This window comes from Hemiscyllium ocellatum, chromosome 19 (genome assembly GCF_020745735.1).
Source record: "Hemiscyllium ocellatum isolate sHemOce1 chromosome 19, sHemOce1.pat.X.cur, whole genome shotgun sequence".
NCBI lineage: Eukaryota > Metazoa > Chordata > Chondrichthyes > Orectolobiformes > Hemiscylliidae > Hemiscyllium > Hemiscyllium ocellatum.
In genome coordinates, this window is record NC_083419.1 from 53,978,770 (window position 1) to 54,004,643 (window position 25,874).

At 40.2% G+C, this 25,874-nt stretch overlaps 1 protein-coding gene across 1 annotated transcript in view; it reads left to right on the forward strand.

Annotated features, from left to right (window-relative positions):
• The first annotated feature begins 9,641 nt into the window (after positions 1-9,641).
• LOC132824806 (ankyrin repeat and SOCS box protein 15-like) overlaps positions 9,642-25,874 on the forward strand; it is a 33,413-nt gene continuing 17,180 nt past the window's right edge. Inside the window, exons 1-6 of the mRNA XM_060839548.1 lie at positions 9,642-9,742; positions 11,121-11,173; positions 11,715-11,846; positions 12,833-12,991; positions 21,857-22,102; positions 22,638-22,809. Of these exons, the coding sequence (XP_060695531.1) occupies positions 9,642-9,742; positions 11,121-11,173; positions 11,715-11,846; positions 12,833-12,991; positions 21,857-22,102; positions 22,638-22,809 (863 nt within the window). The remainder of the gene's footprint in view (positions 9,743-11,120; positions 11,174-11,714; positions 11,847-12,832; positions 12,992-21,856; positions 22,103-22,637; positions 22,810-25,874) is intronic.

Sequence of the window (25,874 nt, forward strand, 5' to 3'; positions counted from 1 at the left end):
GGAGGAATAAGAGGATAACATGCCCTCCTTTTTAACTGATTGTGGTGAGCCTTGGTGTGCTGGTCTATCCCGCACATGCTTTTACTGTCAGTGGTGAGCTTTGGAGTAAAGGCCTTTCCTACAGATTCTTTCCCTCCACTTCAGGCAGTCTTGAGCCAAGATTTCCCAGGTTTTGATGGGAATGTTGCATTTCTTTGAGCAGGTTTTGAAGGAATGTCCTTGAAGCATTTGCATTGTCCACCTGAGCCTCATTTGCCCTGTCCAAGCTCCAAATAGAACATTTGTTTTGGGGAGTTTTGCGTCTGGCATGTAGGTAATGTAAACCACCCAGAAGAGCTGATTGACCACGCTCAATGCTTTGATGTTGGCCTGAGCATGAACAATGGTGTGTCTATATTGCTAGTCGATTTGCAGGATCATCTGGAGGTAACACTGGTACATTTCCAAGGTTTTAAGCTGTAGATGGTCATTTCTCTGAGCCATGTGGGAAGGCAGTTATTACTACTGCGTGGTCTTCAAGCACAGTCTTCCTCAGGCAACCAAAAGCCATGCTGACACAGTGGGGCAGTATTGAACCTCATCTTTAGGCCTTACTGCAGCATCAACACTGCCTGGCAACATTTCCCTGACTCAATTCAGCATGTTTCTTTCTCAACAAAATAATACATTTATTTTGTCAGATTCTCTTTACTTGTGTTTGTGGAGTTATGTTGAAAAATGTGTGCTGCTGCAGAGCTTTCTCCTGTGAATATAACAATAAAGCTGCATGAATCACAAAGCACTGAGTGAATATTTATAATTTGTGAACCTGCATGGAGTGCAGTAATCTACTGTTGTATTAAAGCATACATGCATTAATGTGTCTTTTTGATATTTGCATTCTGATGCTACCAAACTTGAAAATCAATTGCGACTTGATCAAACTACTACATGTTACTAATGAAATGTGCATAACCTTCCATACTTTTGGTTACAAAGTAGTATGAAAACAAATAAAAAACAATTGCAATTGTACATCAACTTCTACCACCTCATTATGTTGTTTTGTAGTTAATTAAGCAATTTTGAGTTTGCTGTTTGTGAGAGTTTTGTTATTTTCAATGAAATAAATCTATTTTACTGACAATTATTGAGGGTAAGTATTGACTACCTCAGTATACTCTCCAAACATGGTCATGGGATCTCTTTTTGTTTTGATCAATTTTAAAAATTACATTAAAGGATTTGGATGTTTACCTAATTATCTTGAATTAAAGATTCATTTTTTGAAAATATGGAAAAGGATAACAAATCCTACTTTTTCCTTTTGACATGTCACATTCTGAAGATTCACTTGCAAGTAGAAACACTATGCAATAAAAGAAGTAAACATCATCACACTCTGTCTACACAAACTATGTACAGTCTAAATAGACCACCAGTTTAAACATTTGTTCCAGTTGGTATGTTGCCCATACTTCATTGGTAATTTTGATGGTCATCACATGCTTTTGGCTGGGTTCTTAATTAAAACTCTGTCTATGTAATAAGCATGATTTCCAGCTGAAGCCTCACCAAAATTTCTTTAATTTCTGCTTTTCTGTCAATCTTGCAAACATTGTATTTTAACTAACTTTTCAACCTAATTTTATCACTTCAGTGTTTGCCATTTGAGGTGTAATATTGTGTTATCAGCCTTTTGTTTTAACATAACAAGACTAGGGATGCAATGCAGCATCACCTCTGTACTTTTGCATAAATCACCAATACATTGGCAACTAACCGTTGTTGTTTGAAATATCATGTTAATCACATTTTATAATTATTTTTCCTCCAATCTTGTTTTGGCTTTGCACAGTGGATGAAATAAGGATGAAGGCACTGAGATTGAAAAGCTAATTAGTAAAGAAAATGCACTACTAAAACATACATCATGAAGAAAATAAATAAATCCTCTGCACTGTTAATGCTAGGAAGGATTACCCTTATGGGTTAAACAGAAGAAAATATAAATCACTTGTCAGAACAGCAGCAGTCACCATTCACTACCATGACTCTGCAAAGCTGACAGCAACTGCTAACATCAGCAAACACTCAACTAAATGCAGAAATCTCTGTTGTTGTCAGTGTTTACATGCTGCACTGTTGGGTGTACTTTTGAAGTCTCTGCAGATGAAAATCTTGAGAAATCACTGATCTGATGAGAACACAATATGTTATACTGGTATTTTAAAAAATTAGTAGTGAGGCAATACCACATCATGACTATAATTGAATGACCTTTCTGCCCTTGGAAACCCAATGGCAAATTTTTCCATTACCACAATTCCATAGTTTAAAATCAAACAACACCAGGTTATAGTCCAACATTCGACCTCAGACCTTCGTGTGACTATCCTCCAAGGCAGACTTCGAGACAGGCAGCAATGAAAAGTGGCTGAACAGAGGTTGATAGCTAAATTCGGTACCCGTAGGATGGCCTCAATCGGGATCTTGGGTTCATGTCACACTACAGGTGAACCCAATTGCACTATACTTGTGCACAGACACTCCTACAGACACACACACGACTGCAGACCCTTTCTCAAACGCTCACACATACACTCGCACACTCACACATGCACCCTCTCACAGACCTATACCCCTTTATATGCACACTCTCACGCATGCACTCTCTCACACAGACACATCACCCCCCGCCCCCCCACACACACACATGCATATATACACACAAAAGTTTTTTGGGGGAGTTTGTACTTGCAGAGTTACATTTTACTTCGCTCAAAAATTGCATGAATCCACGTAAGATTCTGAACTGAAACCAACATGGCCATTCTAACAGATGAGAGACTTAACAAACAATCCAGGTCTTTTTCAATATATTATTTCAGTTACACCACACTCTAAACTTTTGCTATAAATTCTGTTTCTTACAATCTTATACTCCACAACCACCTGATGAAGGAACAGCGCTCTGAAAGCTAGTGCTTACAAATAAACCTGTTGGACCATAACCTGGTGTTGAGTGATCTTTAAGTCTGTACACCCCAGTCCAACACCAGCTCCTCCAAATCACAATTCCATAGTATTTAAAGCCATACATTTCAAAGTTTGTTTTGCTATTTCAGTTACAAATACCTGTAGCTCAAACTTTGTTTTGATTTCTGATTGTCTTTTACCTCTTTAAATGCATTTTTCATAGCATTTTACTGCCTCTGAGAATATACCCAGGTGAATGGCTGCTTACAGTTTGATGAACTCCCCTTAACTTGTCAGATTCAAATTAAGGTCAAGAAAGGTCAAATCCATGCTACAGACATCTTTAAGGGCAGTTTTCATCAAGGCAAGTAGCACTGACTGATTAATCTGGGCCAATGATTATTAAGACGTGTGAAGAATAATGGTAAAGATCAGCAAAAAAAAGGAATCCAGTAAGCAACACTATTGAAAGTAAAGGAGAGACACTGACAGATATGTTGACTATAAAACTGCTAATAGTACCTTGAATAAGATTTTTATTTCAGATAGCTGCAAGTTATGTAAGTTCTGGCCCACTTGAAAATGTCTGGGTCTAATGAAATGGCAACTTTGTCAAATAATTACTTTGCAATTCTTTCTACAAAGAGGAAGAGAGAAAGTCAGACGTCAAATTTCCAAACAAAAAAAAAGAGGCGGAATGAAAAGTAATAAAGTGCAATCACTTTTTAATGGGTCACCTGCCTATATATTGCTGCCCTCTGACCATAGTTTTATCCATCCCATTCCACTTTTAAAAATCCTTTCAGTCACAACTTGCACTTTGGTAACATCTATAATATTTGGGCATAATGAGAAAACTGGATGCTGAGTCTAAGCTGGAGTTATCAGAGCACATGGCCAAAGTCCTGGTGAAAGAAATGGGTTTTAAGTATACCATCTTTAAAAAAAAGGAAGTAAAGGTAATATAATCCTACCAGGCTATAGGTCTACTGAGAAGCAACCAGTGGAAGCTTAATCAACATTTCAGGCCAGAGCCCTTCATCAGGAATGAGGCTGGGAGCCTTCAGGGGTGGAGAGATAAATGGGAGAGTGGTAGGGCTGGGGAGAAGGTAGCTGAGAGTTCAATAGGTGGATGAAGGTGGGGGTAAAGGTGATAGGTCGGAGAGGAGGGTGGAGCTAATAGGTAAGAAGGAAGATTGACAGGTGGGACAGGTCATGAGAGCTGAGCTGGAAAGTTGGAACTGGGGTAAGATGGGGGGAGGGGAAATGAGGAAATTGGAGAAGTCCACATTGATGCCCTCACCTGACGCCTGGAGGAAGAATGCCTTGTCTTCTGCCTCGGGATCCTTCAACCCAGGGAATCAATGGAGAGATGCACAATGAATGAGTGCAGATGTTCTTGAAGTTAGTGTTAAGGGTTCAGATGGAGAGGAATTTGTTAAGTGTGTACAAGAAATTGTTCTGATTCAGTATGTGGATGTACCTACTAGAGAAGGTGCAAAACCTGACCGACTCTTGGGAAATAACGCAAGGCAGGTGACTGAGGTGTCAGTGGGGAGCACTTTGGGGCCAGCAACCATAATGCTATTAGATTTAAAATAGTGTTGGAAAAGGATAGACCAGATCTAAAAGTTGAAGTTCTAAATTGGAGAAAGACCAATTTTGACGGTATTGGGCAAGAACCTTTGAAAGTTGACTGGGGGCAGATGATCACAGATCAAGGGACGGCTGGAAAATGGGAAGCCTTCAGAAATGAGATAATGAGAATCCAGAGAAACTATATTCCTGTTAGGGTGAAAGGCAAGGCTGGTAGATATAGGGAATGCTGGATGACTAAAGAAATTGAGTGTTTGATTAAGAAAAAGAAGGAAGCATATGTAAGGTATAGACAGGATAGATCGAGTGAATCCTTAGAAGAGTGTAAAGGCAGTAGGAATATACTTAAGACGGAAATCAGAAGGGCAAAAAGGGGACACAAGATAGTTTTGGCAAATAAAATTAAGGAGAATCCAAAGGGTTTTTACAAATACATTAAGGACAAAAGAGTAACTAGGGAGAGAATAGAGCCCTTCAAAGACCAGCAAAGTGGCCTTTATATGGAGCCGCAGAAAATGGGAGAGATAATACATGAGTATTTTGCATCAGTATTTACTGTGGAAAAGGCTATGGAAGATATAGAATGTAGGAAAATAGATGGTGACACCTTGCAAAGTGTCCATATTATAGAGGAGGAAGGGCTGGAATCACCAGGACCTGATCAGGTGTACCCTAGAACTATGTGGGAAGCTAGAGAAGTGATTACTGAGCCTCTTGCTGAGATACTTGTATCATCAATAGTCACAGGTGAGGTGCCAGAAGACTGGAGGTTGGCTAACGTGGTGCCACTGTTTAAGAAGGGTGGTAAGGACAAGCCAGGGAATGATAGACCAGTGAGCCTGACTTCAGTGGTGGGCAAGTTGAGGGACAGGATGTTTTGGAAAGGCAAGGACTAATTAGGGTTAGTCAACATGGCTTTGTGTGTGGGAAATCATGTCTCACAAACCTGATTGTCTTTTTTGAAGAAGTAACAAAGAGGATTGATGAGGGCAGAGCGGCAGATGTGATCTATATGGACTTCAGTAAAGCGTTCAACAAGGTTCCTCATGGGAGACTGATTAGCAAGGTTAGATCTCATGGAATACAGGGAGAACTAGCCATTTGGATACAGAAGTGGCTCAGGGTAGAAGACAGGGGGTGGTGGTAGAGAGTTGTTTTTTAGACTGGAGACCTGTGACCAATGGAGTGCCACAAGGATCGGTGCTGTGTCCTCTACGTTTTGTAATTTACATAAATGATTTGGATGTGAGCATAAGAGGTACAGTTAGTAAGTTTGCAGATGATACCAAAGTTGGAGGTGGAGTGGATAGCGAAGAGGGTTACCTCAAATTACAACAGGATCTTGACCAGATGGGCCAATGGGCTGAGAAGTGGCAGATGGAGTTTAATTCAGATAAATGCGAGGTGCTGCATTTTGGGAAAGCAAATCTTAGCAGGACTTATACACTTAATGGTAAGGTCCTAGTGACTGTTGCTGAAAAAAGAGACCTTGGAGTGCAGGTTCATAGCTCCTTGAAAATGGCATTGCAGGTAGATAGGATAGTGAAGAAGGTGTTTGGTATGCTTTCCTTTATTGGTCAGAGTATTGAGTACAAGAGTTGGGAGGTCATGTTGCAGCTATACAGGACTTGGGTTAGGCCACTGTTGAAATATTGAGTGCAATTCTGGTCTCCTTACTATCGGAAAGATGTTGTGAAACCTGAAAGGGTTCAGAAAAGATTTACAAGAATGTTGTCAGAGTTGTAGAATTTGAGCTATAGGGAGAGTTTGAACAGGCTGGGTCTGTTTTCCCTGGAGCGTTGAAAGCTGAGGGGTGACCTTATACAGGTTTACAAAATTATGAGGGGCATGGATAGGGTAAATAGACAAAGTCTTTTCCCTGGAGTCGGGGAGTCCAGAACTAGGTGGCATAGGTTTAGGATGAGAGGGGAAAGATATAAAAGAGACCTAAGGGGCAATTTTTTTTCACACAGAGGGTGGTACATGTATGGAATGAGCTGCCAGAAGATGTGGTGGAGGCTGGTACAATTGCAACACTTAAGAGGCATTTGGATGGGTATATGACTAGGAAGGGTTTGGAAGGATACAGGCCGGACGCTGACAGGTGGGACTAGATTGGGTTGGGATATCTGTTCGACATGGATGGGTTGGACCGAAGGGTACGTTTCCACGCTGTACACCTCTATGACTCTATTGGAGAATCAGAACCTTTCAGAAGAATGGTATCATTGGAAAAATTAGTAGCTCGTGGCAGCTGTTTGAGATGATTTTGGTCTTCCTGATGCTTATCTAGAATGAGTATGGCTCGTTAAAAGCTGGGTGTCAAACAGACAGTCTGATTACATTGGTGCAGCACAGATAATTTGGTAAAACTGAGTATTCAAAAAGACAACAATGTGAATAAAAGGATGTTAGTTTCCAAAAGACTTTTGGTAAAGTGCCACATCAAAGGTTACTATACAAAATAAGAATATATGAGACAATGGATACCACATTATGGATCAAGAATTGGTTACCTTACAGGAAGCAGATATTAGATTACTTACAGTGTGGAAGCAGGCCCTTCGGCCCAACAAGTCCGCACCAACCCGCAACCCACCCATACCACTACATTTACCCCTTACCTAACACTACGGGCAATTTAGCATGGCCAATTCACCTGACCCGCACATCTTTGGACGGTGGGAGGAAACCGGAGCACCCGGAGGGGGTGCCCACACAGACACGGGGAGAACGTGCAAACTCCACACAGTCAGTCGCCTGAGGCGGGAATTGAACCCTGTGCCACCGTGCCACCCACGGAATAAAAGAGTCATTTTCTGGTTGGAAACCTAACAATAGTATGTCACAGGGACCAGTGCTAAGGCCTCAACTATTTACAATCCAAATCAATTACTAGTAAGAAAGGAGTGAATGCAGTTGCTAAATTTGCTCATGAATCAAAGAAAGCTCAGAAAGTAACTTATGAGCACATCAAATGTGTACAAAGAGATTCAGACTAATTAAGTAAATGGGCAAAGATTTGGCAGATAGAATGTTTGATGGGAAAATATTAACTTTTCCACTTTAGCAAGAGGAATAAATATGACATATTATTTAAATGGAGAAAGATTGCAAAACTCTGGCGCAGAGGTATCTTGGAGTACTTGTATATGAATGCTAAACAGTTAATATGCAGATACAGGAAGGCGAATGGAATGTTTTTAATTCTTGCAAAGGTGAAGTAGAATACTTGGGGTGTTTTGCTGCAAAGTATAGGGTGCTGATCCGATTACATCTGGAGTGCTATGTTTGAAGCGATTCTGGGATGAAGGCGTTATCTTATGTGGCAAGCGTCATCAGCTTGAACGTTTATCTAAGGCCTTTAGAAGGTTGAGAATGCTATTATTGAAACACATAATATCCTGAAGGACTTTGGCTGTGGATACAGGAAGAATGTTTCCTCTTATGGGAGAGACTGGGACTTGTGGGGGTCAGAGTTTAAAAATAAGGCAATGTCCCATGCAAGATAGGGGAGAAACCTTTTCTCTCTGAAAATCATTAGTCCACAGAGTTCTCTTCCCCAAAGAGCTGTGAAGGCAGGGTCATTGACTTTTTTTTTAAAAGCTGAGTTAATTATAATTTTAGTTGACAGGAGAATCAAAGGGTATCGAGGGAAGATAAGAAAATAGAGTTGAGGCCATAATCAGATCAGACATGGTCTAATAAAATGCTGAGCAGGTTTAGATGGTTGAATAGTCTACTTAAACTGTTAATTTTTCTGTATTTATGTTCATGTTATCAGAATGTATGTTGCCACTGATCATTGTCTTTGATGTCAGCAAAAGACACTATTTGCATTAAGAGAAGGGACTAAAAATTAATTTTTGTTGACCTCCAAAAGTAAGCATTATGAATAAATGGAGCTGTTCTGGAGACAATCTGACAGATGAATCAAATGAGGGGTAGCCCCAGTAAGGTAAATAATACAGAAGAGGCATTGTAGGAAACTAGTCTAGTTGTCCATGTCATTGAGAAGACAAATAAAGCACCATGATCACAACTACACAAGAATCAATTTTTGATGTGAATAATGCCTTATCAGTTCTGTGACAGAAGCAGAAGCCTGTTTCGAGCAATTTACTGGGGGAGAATTGTGGTAAAGGTCTGGATAAATTTGGAAGATGCAAACACTGTCAAGAATTTTAGAGAAAAGGGGAAACAGGAAATAGGATAGTTCACAAGAAAAGAAGCATCTAGGATGGATTTTCTGAGGAACATTTTTAACATGTGGAAGGAGGAGCAATGCCTAAATTTAGAAAACCAATTACTACATCAGCATAAGCAGCAGGAGGTAAAGTAGGTGGTCAGTGATGTAGCATAAATGGGGTCATTGGAAATGAGGACATGCATAAGGGACTGAACATAAAGAGAAATGGGGACAAGATTAGAAATAGAATCAGTGCTAGGGCAACTGAGAGTGTTGCAAAATATTTTTGTGGAGGAGGGGCAAATCAGAAGATGGATCTTTCATCAGTGACAAAGGAATTCATTAACTAGCTGCACTTTTGGAGGGGGCTGAGTCAAGGAATTAACTCCAATACCTTTTTTGCTTAATCTCATTTCGTCAAAAAAGCATCGTCAAAATGGTTTTGATCATTAGTCACCTTGCCTAACTCTTCTCAAATCAGTAGTTGTTATTCAGCTATTTTCTTTTCAAAAACATGCTGTGGACCATGTTATATTAAATATGAAATGGGCATTATCCCTGTAAAAAAGGGCATCATATGGAACTTTTAAAAGCTATTATAGACTTAAAGCAGACAGACGCATAATGAGCCATTGAAGATATTCCTAAGAAGAAAATATAATAAAACAAGTATGGTACATTTATTTTTTTAAGAAGTTCAGGTTTTTTCAGGCTACGTAGTTTGTTCTTGTTGAAGTTCTTGTTTTAAGTGGCCATTGGTTTATAGAACTTCTCAATTGAGTTCTAACCTCATAACAGACTGCTGGCTGTCTATTATCCAAGACATAAATTAACCATTACATTTTTACTTCATGCCTTCTCTGCTAGGTTTTAGCACAGATCATCTATTCCTAAGATAATGGATGCAAGCACTGATTCGGTCAATGACCAATTGACACAGTATGCTATCCAGCTGAGTATTCAAGAGACCATTGAAGCCAATAATAATTCACCATCTCAGTATAATGAAAGGTAATTGACAGAGAGCAGACTATGATAAAATGTTGCGTCATTCTGACTCCATTTACTTCACCTTAAAAATAACAGAAAGCAGAGAGTTAGGATAAAGTTTAGTTACTCTGAGTGTGGGAAACTAGAAAGTAGTGTTCCATTGAGTAAATACAGGATCCACTGTTATTCAAAAATTACATTAATAATTTTGATTTAGCAATCAGAACTTCAAAATTTACAGTTAATATCAAACTGAGGGCAATGGCAAACACTGAGGAAGTGCAACATAATGCAAGAAAAAATTCAAATTTGACAGCTAATTGACAAATGAACTTTAATGTAAGTGGGAAGTGTTGCACTTTGGTAGGATGAACTTATACTTGGAAAATAACAAACTCAGAAACTGATTTGGGTAGAAGAGAAAATGGATTTAGGGATACATGTGAACAAAGCAATTAAAAATGCTAATTTAAATTCTAAAGAACTGTAATTTATTTATATGAGTGGAGATTTCAAGTCAAGTGAACTATGTTAAACTTGTATAGGAGTCAAGAGTGTAGTGCTGGAAAAGCACAGCAGGTCAGGCAGCATTCGAGGAATGAGAAAATCAACATTTTGGGCAAAAAGCCATTCGTCAGGAAGCCCTTCCTGATGAAGGGCTTTTGCCCGAAATGTCGATTTTCCTGCTCTTCAGATGCTGCCTGACCTGCTGTGCTTTTCCAGCACTACACTCTTGACTCTAATCTCCAACATCTGCAGTACTCACTTTTGCCTAAACTTGTATAAGATCATAGTCAGGTAGCACTTCTCTGGATTCCACACTATGAACAAGATTATAGAAGCAATAGAAACTATCCAAACATTTTCTAAGACCATTATCAGAATAAAGAGAATACAGCTCTCAGGAAGAATTGAAAGGTTGGGCCAATTTTCTTAATAGAAGACTTAGAAGAGACATAACATCGATCCTCAAAAGTTATGCACGTGTTGGACAGGATAGATACGGAGAGAATGTTTATCACTTGTGAGAGAGGGCCAATCCAGAGACTATAAATACAATATAGTTTTTAATAATTCAGTATGGAAATAAGAAATTATTCCGTTAATTCAGAAAAATTAGAATGTAGAATACACTATCATATTAAATGGATGAAGCTTAAAGGTTATTTCAGGAAGAAACTAAACAAATGCACAAAAGAGAAAAGGAATAGAAGGAAATGTTGGCAGATTACGATGATGTAGATGGAAAGGGAGAAAACTGTATGCAATATTATCATCAGTAGAAACTAGCTGGGTCAAATGACCCATTTGACTACTGCATATCCTATTTAAGCATTTTCATCAATCCAAAATAGGGACCTAACTTATCTGATGCTATTTTTTATAGGTTTCTATTACCCAGCCAAGAAAACAGACTAATAGTGGAAGCAATCAGGCAAGGTACAGTGTCTGCCCTGTACACTGTTATGTATGTTTTCAATATTACTAACAGTTACTAGGATGTTGTCAGGTCAGCACGGTTTGAGTTATAAAGAAAGGCTGGATAGGCTGGGAAGTTTTTTTTTGCTAGAGCACAGGAGGTTGAGAGGTGACCTTATAAAGATTTATAAAACCATGAAACATATGGATGCAGTTAATGGTAGGTGTCTTTCCTTTGGATTGGGGATTTCAAGACCAAGGGGCTCATATCTAAGGTGAGGGGAGGAAAATTTTAAAAAGACATGGAGGCATTTTTTTTTACACAGAGTGCATGTGGAATTAACTTCCTGAGGAAGTGGTGGATATGGGCAGTTACAATGTTTAAAAGACATTTATATAAGTCTACGAATAAGAAGATTTGGAGGGATATGTTCCAGGAGCAGGCATGTGGGACCAGTTTAGTTTGGGATGATGTTCAGCATGGATGGGTTGGACTGAAGGGTCTATTGCTGTGCTGTATGTCTCTATGACTGTATAAAAGTGTTGTTTTCATTATTTCCAGGAGAAATCTTCGCTCTACAGCAATTAATTAAACATAAATTTGCTTTTGATGAAGCAGATGAAAGGGGTTGGTTTCCACTGCATGAAGCTGCTGTTCAACCCATTCAACAAGTGCTTGAAATTGTGCTGGACTGTGAGTTAATGTTTCATTCTAGGTCCTTGTGTGTTGGAACATTATCAATGTCTTTCTGTTGAAACAAAATACTTTGCTCATCATACTAACCCCTCTTTTCTTTAAGCTCTTGAATATAATTCTTTTGATAGTCTTGAATCTTGAATGCTTTATCTAATTGTCTATTACCAATGTATCTCAGCAACCGACAACAGGGTACCATGCAATGTCACATTGAGTCTATGGCACAAAACAGGTGATTCAGCCAACTTGTTCTGTGCCAGTGTCCATGATAGCTTTATTCCATCCAACCAGAATTACCTTCCCTTTTTCCCCTGATATACTTCCATAGATTTCCTTCATCCGCATGCAAGGTATTCGCCTCCTTGTAGACTAACAGATACCCTGGTTGTAATACTGTCACTCAGGTCACAAAGACATTGGACTTGAGATGTCCCTGGTTGTATGACTTAAGGATTATTTTCTTCCTTGGGGAAAACAAAGGAATTTGATTGAAATATGACATTTTCCAAGCAACTAAGATAATATCTTTAATTGCATGTTTCTGCAACAGTGGCCTCATCGAAATGCTATGGTTTTACTAAATGCATTTGTCTCTTTTCTTTCTGCTAGAGACTAATCACTGCCAAACCATGGTAGGTGACCCTGTTCTGAGAATTGTATTTTATAGCCACTCAAGCTGATTCCCTAAACATTCAGGTTAAGCAGATTTACAACGTATCCAGGACTCCACTTAAGTTTGTACATTGTGAGCACTTAAAGCAGGTTTTACATTGCACTGGGATTATATTCTATCTGGGCAAAATCATTTGAGAATGTTCCTTTCTGGAATTGGGCTCTTACTTGAATTATGTTACCATTATCAACCCATTTTCTCAAGCTGACCTATGTCTACATTTAGTATTATTAGTGGGAAGCATGGTTGAAGAAAAAAATGGTCCAGCATACAAACGTATCCATTCATTTTTCTAAATTGTTAATTGTAGCATCCTATAATACAATTTGGCAACAGAGGACAGAGGATGGGGAAACTCCACTTACTTTGGCTGCTACAGCTGGGATATTGGGAAATGTGCAGGCTCTTTTGGAGAAGCGGATCTGCCCCAATGTCACTAACAACAGGGGAGAAACGCCATTGTTGATTGGTAAGCATAACTTTATTCTTTTGAATATGAATGAATATTATTGAATATTAGTTTGCTTTTCCCATTGCCTTTGTTCCAGACTTCTTACTGAGATATGGATTAGATGCCTGGAGATGGACACTTCAATCTCAACCATCTGTGTATACACGTTTGGCAGGGCTGTCAGTTGATTTACCTATTGATTAAGGTGGCCTAAACACCCACAATAAAAGGGTGAGCCTTATTAATATATGCAAATCAAGAGATGCAGTCATTTTAGTCTTTGATGAAAGATTGTTGGAAGCAAGGTTTTCTGCCAGTCTTTCATTAAAATTCGATCAGGCGAAGCACATGAAATTCCCAGTGGAAGTAAGGAACTGAAATTCCCTAAACATTCAGGCAAAGCAGGTTCACAAAGTATCCAGGAATCCACTTAAGTTTATACATTGTGAGCACTTAAAGCAGGTTTTACATCGCACTGGGATTATACTCTATTTGGGCAAAATCAGTTGGGAATGCTCCTTTTTGGGATTGGGCTCTGACTTGAATTATGCTGCCATTATGGGCATGCAAAATATTTCATACCAGTGCCAAACTGGCACGACAAATACCAGTCTGATGCCAAAAAAATCATAATGTTAAGGCCAACCTTCTAAATGAAAGCAAAAATATATTTAATGACATGCCAGGACAGATGATGATGGTTATCAAAACATTCATATCTTATGAGCTGATAATAGTCACCCTGGAAAATTAACAAACCAGTCATTATTATGCCTTTATCCAGAACGATTTTGTAGTTTATTACAATTCAAATTCTTTGTCCTGAACATAGACATATTAAAATAACACCACTCTCAATTGTTCTGCCTGAAATCTGTTCCAATTGCTTTACTGTTTGAAAATCCATGTTAGTCTTTGAATAGATATCATATTCTAAAGATGCAGGTGTTGCATTATCACACCTGTCCAAATCAGATCATGGTGTTAATCAACTTTGGTTGCACATATTATGAGTTTAGTTTAGAATATAACAACAAAAAAAAAACTGAACTAACTGTGAGACAATAGCAGCAGGGTAAATATGATTTATTCTCCAGCCTTATTCTTTGACAATTATGACAGTGCAGTTAAAATGGTCAGTTCAATTGAGAGTTTTCAGTCCGATTTGGATTATTGGAAAGCTTGTCCTGAACACTCAAGTTTTGAACTTTTGGGAGGGAAATAATTTGCAGTACAAACTTAGAGAAAACAGCATAAAATATTGTTTGCATTTTACATGTGATTTTGGTTTTATTATTGTATTGCTTTAAAAAAAAGTTAATGGAAATGGTAAGTATAACATAAACCACACAGCACTATTACTTGGTTCTCTGTGTCTAAATAGTTTCTTTGAATATCTCAGCTTGCAATTTGCTGGCATTAAATGGTGGTTGTGCTGCTATTGTGCTTTTTTGATTTCTTTAAATGGAAGTGATTCTGATAGCATGGAGGATAATTAAAAAGCCATAAGGCAATAAAGTAATCAAGGGCTTGTGGTGACATTATGCAATGTAAAAATGAAGCTTAAATAAGATTGAAGATGGGCTTGCTCCAGAAGTTAGATATCGAACCATCCAGTAAACATTAGGTAGCATCCACTGTCTCAACAATGCCTTGAGAACTAATTTTCTTTCCCAATGCAATAGATTTTATTTTAGTTAATGCAGGAAGTGATCAAGCGCCTTGCTACAAAGACAGATGAGTGACTTCAATCTTTGATTCATAGCCTTCCTTGTATCTGAACAGGATGTGTACTGCAATGTTACCATCCCTCCATCCCCAACAAATTACAGCAGTGTGGATTGGTAATCAGAGATGTATTTTGGGAACTTGCATAATCTATAGGTAAATGTGGATCATAATTTACAGATGTATTCTTTATCTAATTATTGATTCGAATAGAAGGTTCTGCTGATAGTTCTGGGGATTGCATTAGCATTTCTCTCATGTCCACATGTCCAAGTAGAGTCTCCAGCGAAAGAAAAAGTTATTTCTTTTGCTCAGCTGTTCTAACCCATAACTCTTCAACTGGTGTTCTCTCACAATCATTCCTAAAACCTTGTCTTATTCTCACTGACTTCATCAGGATAAATATCACTAACAATAAATTTGTGAATTGCCCAATAGAGGGCAGCTCATTACAGTATTTTTTTGTGTGTGGTTCACTTTCAGATCTCTGTTTACAAATTTCAGAGATGTTGAAGGAGACTCAGCCCTTGAGCTTGTCTGACAGGTTTGAGATTCTTGCCCCCTGTGTGGATCATAGCCGGCGTTTTAGGGAGGAAGAGCAAACTGACCATAGCACTGTGGTACAGGGAGCTATTCAAGAGGAAATAGAAAATAGAAATGTAGTTCTAATCAGGGATACTACAGTCAGAAGAATAGATACTGTTCTCTGTGACGAGGTGCTCAGTGGTCAGATTCAGGATATCTTTTCTGGGCTGCAGAGGAACTTGGAGTGGGAGGGGAAAAATCCAGTTGTCATTCTCCACATAGGTGCAACCAATATTGGTAGAAAGAGGTACTGCTGGGGGCTAAATTAAAAAGCAAAACCACAAATTTAATAATTTCTGAATTAGTACCTGATCCACAATCAAATTGTCACAGGATCAGCCAGATTAAAGAGATAAATGATGGCTGAAAGGTTGGTGTAGGAGAAATGGACTTGAATTCATGGGATATTGGCACCAGTACTGGGGAAGGAGGGAACTGTTCAAATGGGACTGGGCTGCACTTGAATCATGCTCGAGTCCTGATGAATCACGTAACTAGGGCTGTGAAAAAGGCTTTAAACTAAATAGTCAGGGAGTGTGATGAGTTGCATAGAAAATTATGGAAATAATTAATGGGCTGGGAGGGCAGGGCTCAGCAGGGGTTATTAAAGTTTCCAGAACAAATCATAGGACAGAGTACAGAAAGGGTCAGGAATCTAACTTCATGAACAGAGATACGGGGACAACTGTGAGAAGGGACGCGGTCACCAAAGGGACTGAGGGTACTTAAATGCATGCAGTATATGAAACAATGAGCGTGTAGGACAGCTTGAAATTGGCAGGTGCGATATTGTGGTTACCACAGAGATGTGGCTGCAAGAGGCTCAGGACTGTGAACTACGTATTCTGTCGAAAATAAGACAGATGGGCAGAGGAAGTAGCGGCTGCCTTGTTAGTAAGAAAAGAAATAGTGATATAGAGTTGGAAGATGTAAAATCTGTGTGGGTGGAGTTGAGGAATCACAAAGGAAGAAAGTTCCTGATGGGACCCTTAGTCCTTCTAGCTGCAGTCAGGATTTGGGAATGAAAATAAGCCAGAGATAGAAAGGCCTGGAAAAAAGCCACAATGATAATAATAATGGGGAACTTCATTATACAGATGGGCTGGGAAAAATGGGTTGGTTGTGGATTCCGAAAAAACGGTTTTGACTGAGGAGTACCTGAAAAGTACTAGAAGGTTTTGATTTGATTGGCTAATCAAAGGGGTCTGATAAATTTGAATTTGAAATTGAGTCTTGTTAATTTATTGGTTACAACTTGCATAACAAAACAGTTAATTAAAAATACCAAATTCAAAATCAATTAAATAAAATAAGGATGGAGGGTCAGGTGATATGTTGTATCTGCATGATGTGGGAGCTGGTGGACCCCATCCCAATGACCATGTCTGTAGTAAATGTTGGTTGCTGGAAGAACTCCGGCTCAGAGTCGATGAGCTAGAGTCTGAGCTTCAAACATGGCGACACAAGAGGGAGAGGGCAGGTACCTAGACACTGTGTTTCAGGAGACAGTCACACCCATTAGACTAACCAACTCAAATTTGGCCAGTGGTCAGGGACAGAGGGTGTGGCTGAGTATGAGGGAGGTAGGAGGAATCCAGGAGATAGAGTTGCAGGAGCCTCAGCCCTTATCCTTGTCCAACAGGTTCAAGAGTTTTAGTACTTGTGCAGACAGAAAAAGGGACTGCAAGGGGGAAGAGCCAACTGCCTGCAGCACTGTGGTGCAGGGAGCCATTCAAGTAAGGGGAAAGAAGAGAAATGTTGTTGTAATTGGGGATAGTACAGTTAGAGGCATGGATATTGTTCTCTTGAGACCAGGATCGAGAGTCCCAAAGGTTGTATTGCCTGCCTAGTGCTCGGGTTCAGGATATCTCATCTGGGCTGCAGAGGTACTTGGAGTGGGAGAGTTAAGATCCAATGGACATGGTCCATTTAGGTACCAAGGACATAGATAACACCAGGGGCAGAGGTTCTGTTAAGAGGGTATGAGCAGCTAGGAGCTAAATTAAAAAGCAGAACCAAAAAAGTAATAATCTCTGGTTTACTACCTGAGCACAAGCTAATTGGCGCAGGGTCAATCACTTTAAGTGGGTCAACGCATGGCTCAAAGATGTGTGTGAGAGAAGTAGGTTTGAATTCATGGGACATTGGCACCAGTATTGGGGAAGAAGGGAATCTGTTCTAATGGGACAGTCTTCATTGAACCGTGCTGGAATCAGAGTCCTCGTAAATCGCCTAACTAGGGTTGTAGACAGGGCTTTAAACTAAATGGGTGAGGGAGGGTTCAATTATAGGAGAAATTAGACAACCTGAATTAAAGGAGGAGGTAACAGTGCAGAACTCAGTAGAGGCTTTAAGATCTCCAGCACAGACACAAACAGAACAGACCGTATGGAAAGGATTAGCAATCAAACTTTAAGCACACTGGACAAATGAACAACAATGAGAAGGGGGATGGTTAATACAAGACTGATAGTGTTATATCAAAATGCATGCAGTATAAGGAATAAGGTAAACGAGCTTGTGGCGTAGATTGAAATTGACAGGTATGACGTGGTGAGCATTGTGGAGATGTAGCTGCAAGGGGATCAGGATTGGGAGCTGAATATTCAAGGATGTACATCCTGTCGAAAAGCCAGGCAGGTGGGTGGGGGAGGGGAGAGGAGAGTTGCCTTATTAAATGAAATTAAATCAATAGTAAGACATGAAGTAAGGTCAGATGGTGCAGAATCTGTGTTGGTAGAATTGAGGAACTACAAAGGTGAAAAAGCTATAGTTGGAGTAATGTACAGGCCTCCAAACAGTAATCAGGAGCAAGATACACCAGGAGATAGAAAAAAATGTATAGGGGAGGCAAAATTACAGTGATCCTGGGGGATTTCAATATGCAGGTGGACTGGGAAAATCAGGTTGGTAGTGGATCGCAAGAAAAGGAATTTGTGGAGTGTCTACGAGATTACTTTTTGGAGCAACTTGTGGTGGAACCCATGAGGGAACAGACAATACTGGATTTAGTGTTGTGCAATGTGGCAGACTTGATAAGGAAGCTTAAGGTGAAATAACCTTTGAGAGGCAGTGATCATAATATGAGTGAATTTACTCTGCAATTTGAGAGGGATAAGATAGAAATCAGAGGTAACGGTATTACAGCTGATTAAAAGCAACTACAGAGGCATGAGGGAGGAGCTGGATAGAATTGACTGGGAGAGGAGCCTAGCAGGAAAGACAATGGAACAACAATGGCAAAAGTTTTTGGAAATAATTCAGGAGACACAGCAGAGATTCATCCCAAGGTAAAAGCATGGTACAGGAAGGATGAGACAACCATGGCTGACTAGGGAAGTCAGGAGTAGCATAAAAACAAAAGAAAAGGCATATAATATGGTGAAAGACAGTGGGAAACCAGAGGATTAGGAAGCTTACAAAGACCAATAGAGGGTAACAAAAAAAATAAGCAGAGAGAAGATTAAATATGAGGCTAAGCTAACTAGAAATATAAAGGAAGACTGTAAGAGTTTCTTTAGATATATATAGGGCAAAAGGTAGGCAAAATTGGACAATGGGTTGCTGGCAAATGACACTGGAGAGATAGTAGTGGGGAATAAGGAAGAGCTGAGGAACTGAATAATTACTTCGCATCAGTCTTCAGTGGAAGACACGAGTAATATCCCAAAACTTCAAGAGAATGAGGGGGCAGAGCTGAGTATGGTGGCCATCGCCAAGGAGAAGGTGCTAGAAAAACTGAATGGCATGAAGGTGGATAAATCACCTGGACCAGATGGACTACACCCCAAAGTTTTAAAGGAGGTAACTAAAAAGATAGTGGAGGCTTTAGTGGTGATCTTTCAGGAATCACGAGAATGAGTGAGTGCCACAGAGGATTGGAAAGCCACTAATGTGACACCCCTGTTTTAAAAAGGAAGTGAGACAAAAGACGGAAAATTATAGACCGATTAGCCTAATCTCAGTTGTAGGTAAGATCCTGGAATCCATTGTAAAGGGTGGGCTTTGTGAATACGTGGAAGTATATGATAAAATAGGACGAAGTCAGCATGGTTTCATCAAGGGGAGGTCATGCCTGATAAATCTGCTAGAATTCTTTGAGGAAGTAACAAGCAGGTTAGACCAAGGAGAGCCAATGGATGTTATCTACCTGGACTTCAAGAAGGTGCACAGGAGGCTATTGAGCAACATATAGGCCCATGGTATTCATCCCAAGGAAAAAGCATGATACAGGGAGGATGAAGCAACCATGGCTCACTAGAGAAGTCAGAGGTAATGTGCTAGCATGGTTAGAAGCCTGGCTGTCTGGCAGAAAGCAGAGAGTGGGGATAAAAGGCTCCTTCTCTGGATGGCAGCTGGTTGCAGTGGTGTTCTACATGACTCCTTGTTGGGGCCACAATGTTTCACTTTATACATTAACGATCTAGGTGAAGGAACTGAGGGCATTTTGACTAAGTTTGCAGATGATGCAAAGACTGTTAGAGGGAAAGATAGCATTGAGGAGATGGGGAGGTTGTAGAAGGATCTGGACAGGTTAGGAGAGTGGGCAAAGAAGTGGCAGATGGAGTACAATGTGGGAAAGTGTGAGGTCATGCACTTTGTTAGGAAGAATTAAGGCATGGACTATTTTCGAAATGGGGAGAAAATTTAGAAGTCTGAAGTGCAAAGAAACCTGGGAGTTCTAGTCCAGGATTCTCTCAGGTAAACTTACAGGTTGAGTCAGTAGTTAAGAGGTCAAATGAAATGAAGGCATCTATTTTGAGAGGACTTGAATATAAAAAACAGGGATATCCCTCTGGTCAGACCACATTTGGAGTATTGTGCACAGTTTTGGGCCCCCCCATATCTCAGGAAAGATGTACTGGCCTTGGAGCATGTTCATAGGAGGTTCACAAAAATGGTCCCAAGAATGAAAAGCTTTTGAGGACTTTGGGTCTATACTTGATGGAGTTTAGATGAATGAATTGGGGCGGGGGGGGGGGGGGGGGGGGTAGAATCTAATTAAAACTTACAAATACTAATAGCCTGGACAGAGTAGATGTTGGGAAAATGTTTCCACTGGTAGGAGAGACTAGGACCTGAGGGCACAGCCTTGGAGTAAAGGAAAGACCTTTTAGAATTGAGGTAAGGAGAAACTTCTTCAGCCAGAGAGTGGTGAATCTATGGAATTCGTTGTCACAGAAGGCTGTGGAGGCCAGGTCATTGAGTATATTTAAGACTGAGTATCAAGGGGATCAAGGGCTACAGGGAGAAAATGGGAGAATTGGGTTGAGAAGCCTGTCAGTCATGATTGAGTCTGCTTCACCATTCAATGAGCTGAATGGCCTAATTTCTCTTCCTATGTCTCATGGTCTTATGAAATTTGTGGAAGGAACCTCTTGGTGACACTGACCATAATATGATAGAATATAACCACACTTTTAAAGGGAGAGATAGAATCAGATGTAATGGTATTGTAATTGAGTAAAGGTGACTATAAAAACATGAGGAAGGAGCTGGCTGGAGTTGATTGGAAGAAACAAACTAAGGGCAATAATGGCTGACAAAGGAAGTCAGGGAAGTCAGGGATAGCAAAAAAGCAAAGGAAAAGCATACAGTGTGGTGAAGATCAGTGGGAGGTCAGAGCATTGGGAAATTTTTAAAAACTAACAGAGTTTAAAAAGAAAATTAGTGGAGAAGATGAAACATGAGGGTAAGCTAATTCATAATATCAAAGAAGATATTACAGGACAGGACTTATACAATTAATGGTAGGCCTCGAGAGTATTGCTGAACAAAGAGACTTAGGGATGCAGATGCATAGTTACTTGAAAGTGGAGTCGCAGGTAGACAGGGTATTGAAGAAGGCATTTAACATGCTTGCCTTCATTGGTCAGAACTTTGAATGTAGGAGTTGAGGTGTCATGTTGCGACTCTACAGGACATTGGTGAAGCCACTTTTAAAATATGGCATACAATTCTGGTTGCACTTAGAGTCAGTGAATCATAAACCCCTCATGATTTAATAAACCTCTATAAGGTCAATCCTGAGTCTCTGATGTACCAGAGGAAAAAAAGACCCCCCTTTCAGCCTCTCCCCACAGCTCAAACTCCCCAGTGCCAGCAACATCCTTGTAAATCTCTTCTGCATCCTCTCATGTTTAACAAAATCCTTCCCACGGAAGGACAACCGGAATTGTATACAGAGACCTCCAGCAAGTTAGTCAAGCACAATTGGCCCTTCATGAAACTGTGCTGACACTGGTGAACTGAGCTTTCTTCATCCAAATGTATAGTTATCTCCTCCTTTATGATTAATTCCAGCAACTTCCCCACCAGGCCTGTATAATTACCTTTGCCCAACACTATAATTCTTGTATCCAATTCTGTCTTCATTCTTTCAATCTGAATTTGAAACTCTGGCCATTTTAGGATTCCAATTACTGCTATTAATCTCAGACTTTACTGTCATTCTCTGATATCATCAAGTTTCATCTATTAGGAAACCTTTATTCAGTATCAACTTATATTTCAATTGTCAATGTTTGAATAATGTTCTTCTTGTGTTCCTGTCTGCTGTATATTTCTAAGCTGTGAGGAAGAATTTGCTTGAGATGGTATCACTGCTGCTACAACATGGAGCACTTATAAACCGGCCTTGTGTTAGAAGATGGACAGCAATGCATGAAGCAGCCAGACAGGGGCATGATGACATGGTGGCTCTACTGCTGAGGAACAATGGAAGTGTTAATCAAAAGGATGGATACGGAGTAACTCCTGTTGCCATTGCTGCTGCGTTTGGACACTGCAGTGTACTGGAGCATCTAATTCATAAAGGTACTATATGAAAGTGGCATTTACACTATCGTGGCCAAAAGAAGAACATATGAGCAGGAGCAAGCCTCTTTGAGCCTGCACAGTCATTCAGTTAGATCATATGTAATTTTCTACCTGAATTCCCCTTATCCACCCTCTCCCCATTGCCCATAATTGCTTTACTTTCTACAAATATAGTAATCACAGTCTTCAATATCTCTCGATAAAATTCACAGTCTTGTGAGGTAGAAAATGCCAAAATCCATAATCCTTAGAATGAAGGAATTTCCACTGACCATGATCCTAAATGGCTGACCCCATATTCTGAAGCAATGACCATTCAGTCAAGCTTTGCCAGCTAGAAAGAAAAACCTGGCATCCAACGTGTCGAGACCTTGTAGGATTTCAATAATATCACCTTCTGTGCTTCCAGGCTTGAGAAAGCAGAGCCTCAATGGCTCCTTATATTCCTGGAATCAACTGAGTGAACATCTAGGAAGTGTGACTATTATTCCGTTGATGTATTTCAATGTGGAATGTGTTATTTTATCTATAGGAGGTGATGTCCATGTTCAAGCAGACGATGGAGCCTCAGTGTTATTTGAAGCAGCTGAAGGTGGAAATCCAGATTGCATCACTGTTCTGCTCGAGTATGGGGCCAATCCGAATGAAGCAGATAACTCAGGCCATCTTCCAATCCACAGCGCAGCACAGAAGGGGCATTACCTGTGAGTAGTAGAAGAACTCTTTAAAACACCAGACATTGAAACCAATACCTTGCTTTGATTTGGCTAATAATTGATTAATTATTATGCATATTTGGTGGATCTTTGCTATCTTAATTCTAAGAGAGGCTAAGCCATACAAATCAATTAGATTCCAGACTTGGTCTGTGCTGAGTTAACTGACAGAATTCCTATATTTGCCCTCTGCTCCCCTGGGCTATGGATCTGTAATGTAGCATGACTCCTATTTTTGTCAATAACCTTTGGGACCTACTGTAAATGCATTTGTTGTGTGAAGTCAGTACTCAGCTTAACTTGATGCCTTATAATTAAGTACCTTGCTGCAACTTATCATCAAGTCTCACAAGTCATCACTGGTCCATCACTTCTCCAGTGGTCAAATGTGGACTGATAGCGCAGTAATTCAACAGGTTGAATTTGTCTTACTTTGCCTGGATAGGCCATACCTGGGAAATATTCCATATTGCCAGGAAGATACCATGATGTTGCTATACTGAAACTTCTTGCCAAGGGACAGGACAAATTCTGGAGCGTACATCTTCACTACTATTAGACAAATATTGTCAGGATTCATAGCCTTTGCCGGTGTCTTTGACTTATTTCTTGACGTCATATGGACTGAATAAAATTGGATTAAGACTCACATTTATGATGTTGAAGACCTCTAGAGGATGTCAACATTGAATGTCTGCTTGGCAATTATAGAGATGTACAGAATGGATACAGACCCTTCGGTCCAACCTGTCCATGCCGACCAGATATCCCAACCCAATGTAGTCCCATCTGCCATCACCCGGACCATATCCCTCCAAACCCTTTTTATTCATACACCCATCCAAATGCCTCTTAAATGCTGCAATTGTACCAGCCTCCACCACTTCCTCTGGCAGCTCATTCCATACACGTACCACCCTCTGTGTGAAAATGTGGCCCCTTAGGTCTCTTTTATACCTTGCCCCTCTCACTCTAAACCTATGCCCTCTAGTTCTGGACTCCTCGACCCCAGGGAAAAGACTTTGTCTATTTACCCTATCCATGCCCCTCATAATTTCATAAACCTCTATAAGATCACTCCTCAGCCTCCAACGTTCCAGGAAAAACAGCCCCAGCCTGTTCAGCCTCCAGAGATAGGTTGTTTTCCTTGGAGCAGAAGTCTTCCAGAGTGTGGATAGTTGATGACTGATGTATACTGGATGGATGATGCAGATCAGCAGGCAAGGAAGTCCTCATGTTCTGACAATGCAGGAATTGCCCATTAGAAGTTTCATTTTCTGACAATGAGCCAGCGTCTGAAATCCTTCATAAAAAATCAGCAGAATTGAGTTTGAGCTTGAGATTTACAGAGGGGGCCTGAAACTTGTCTGTTCAGATAGACAAGAAATATGGGAGGAATTGAAAAATGCTTTAAGCCTTGAACCCTGACTGGAGATGTTTGCAAATGCTTCAGGCTCAGTGTATTACACTGTCTGGGATCCTCCATTGTTTGGGATGGGAATATTTGGGAAGTTGTTCAATTGTCCACCTCTGTCCAAGACTGGATATGGCAGGATTGTGGAGCTTAGGTCTGAACTGTTTGTTGTGGGAATGCTTAGCCTTATTGTGTGCTGCTTCGCCTGCTTGGCATACCTGTGTTCTGGCTTCACCAGATTGCCACTTCAGTTTTGGTTATGTCTGCTGCTGCTCCTGGCATACTTACCTGCAGTCTTTATTGGACCACCAGCGTCAAGCACTTGGGATGGTCATAATGGTAGAGTTGGGATTATGCCAGATCATGAGGTGGTTGGATACAGTTCTGTTGCTGCTGGTGCCCCACGGTGTCTCATAGATACCCAGTATTAAGTTTCTGAATCTGTTCAAAATCTATCCCATTCAGCATGATAATAGCACCACACAACATGATGAAGGATATGCTCATTGTAAAGTGGGGCGCTCTCATTTCCACAAGCACTGTGCTATGATCAGCCGTAGCATTGAAAGATTCTTCTGCTACAATTAGATTGGAGAGGGTGAGGTCAAGTATACTTGTTCCCTTTGCTGGTTCCCTTAATATGTGCTGCAGGCCCACTCTCACCAACTTGGACAGTAGTCACACTATCAAGTTGCTGTTAGTTCTCAGCATTGAAATGCTCTATCCAAAGTACATTCTGTGCCCTTGCTGTCCTTAGTGCTTACTCCAAGTGTTGTTCAACATGCAGGAGAACTGATTCATCAACTGAGGGATGTTGTAGATAATCAGCAGAAGCTTTTCACGCCCATGTTTGACATGATGCCATGAGACTACATGGGGTCCAGAATCAAAGTTAGGGACTCTGAGAGCAAGTCCGTCCTTTGCTGCACTGTCTGATGAGTCTGTCCTAATGATAGGAAAAGACATATCCAGGGATGGGACTGTTTGGGCATTGTTTGCAAGGTATGATGTCTTGAGAATGATTACATCCAGTTGTCCCTTGACTTGTCCATGTGACACCTCTCCCAATTTTGACAATTTTTCATCCCATATGTTCATAAGGAATAATTTGCAAGGTCAGATTTACTTCAGTTGTTTCCAGTGCTTTGGTCAAAGAGTGACCTATCTAATTTAATTTCTTTTATCAGACTTTATAATGATATTGAGACAACTGAGTTGGTTGCTAGGCCATTTCAGAGAGCATTTAATACTACACTGAATCAGACCATTTTTCTTCTGTTTATAAATACTAACTAAAACTGCTTCAGATTTTGTCATCTTGCATCATTTTTGTTGCAATAATATCATGTAACTTTCTAAATAATTTCAGTGCAGATTTGATATACCAGGATAAAACAATTTGCTTTTTTTTATTAAAACAGTGCTAGTTAAATGTGCTTTGATGCCGCTTTGCATATTCTTAACATGTGCTTTCTAAGAAGTGCTTTAAATCGAAGTTCAAAGTTTGGGAGAATTAAATTGAAGTCTTGCCCAAGCTAATATGATCAGCCTGTATCTGCAGCCATGGCAGAAGGCTGCTCAGCAGGCCAGGAACTCATAACTGTAGATGCTGTGAGCAGAGAACAGCCAAGGACATTGG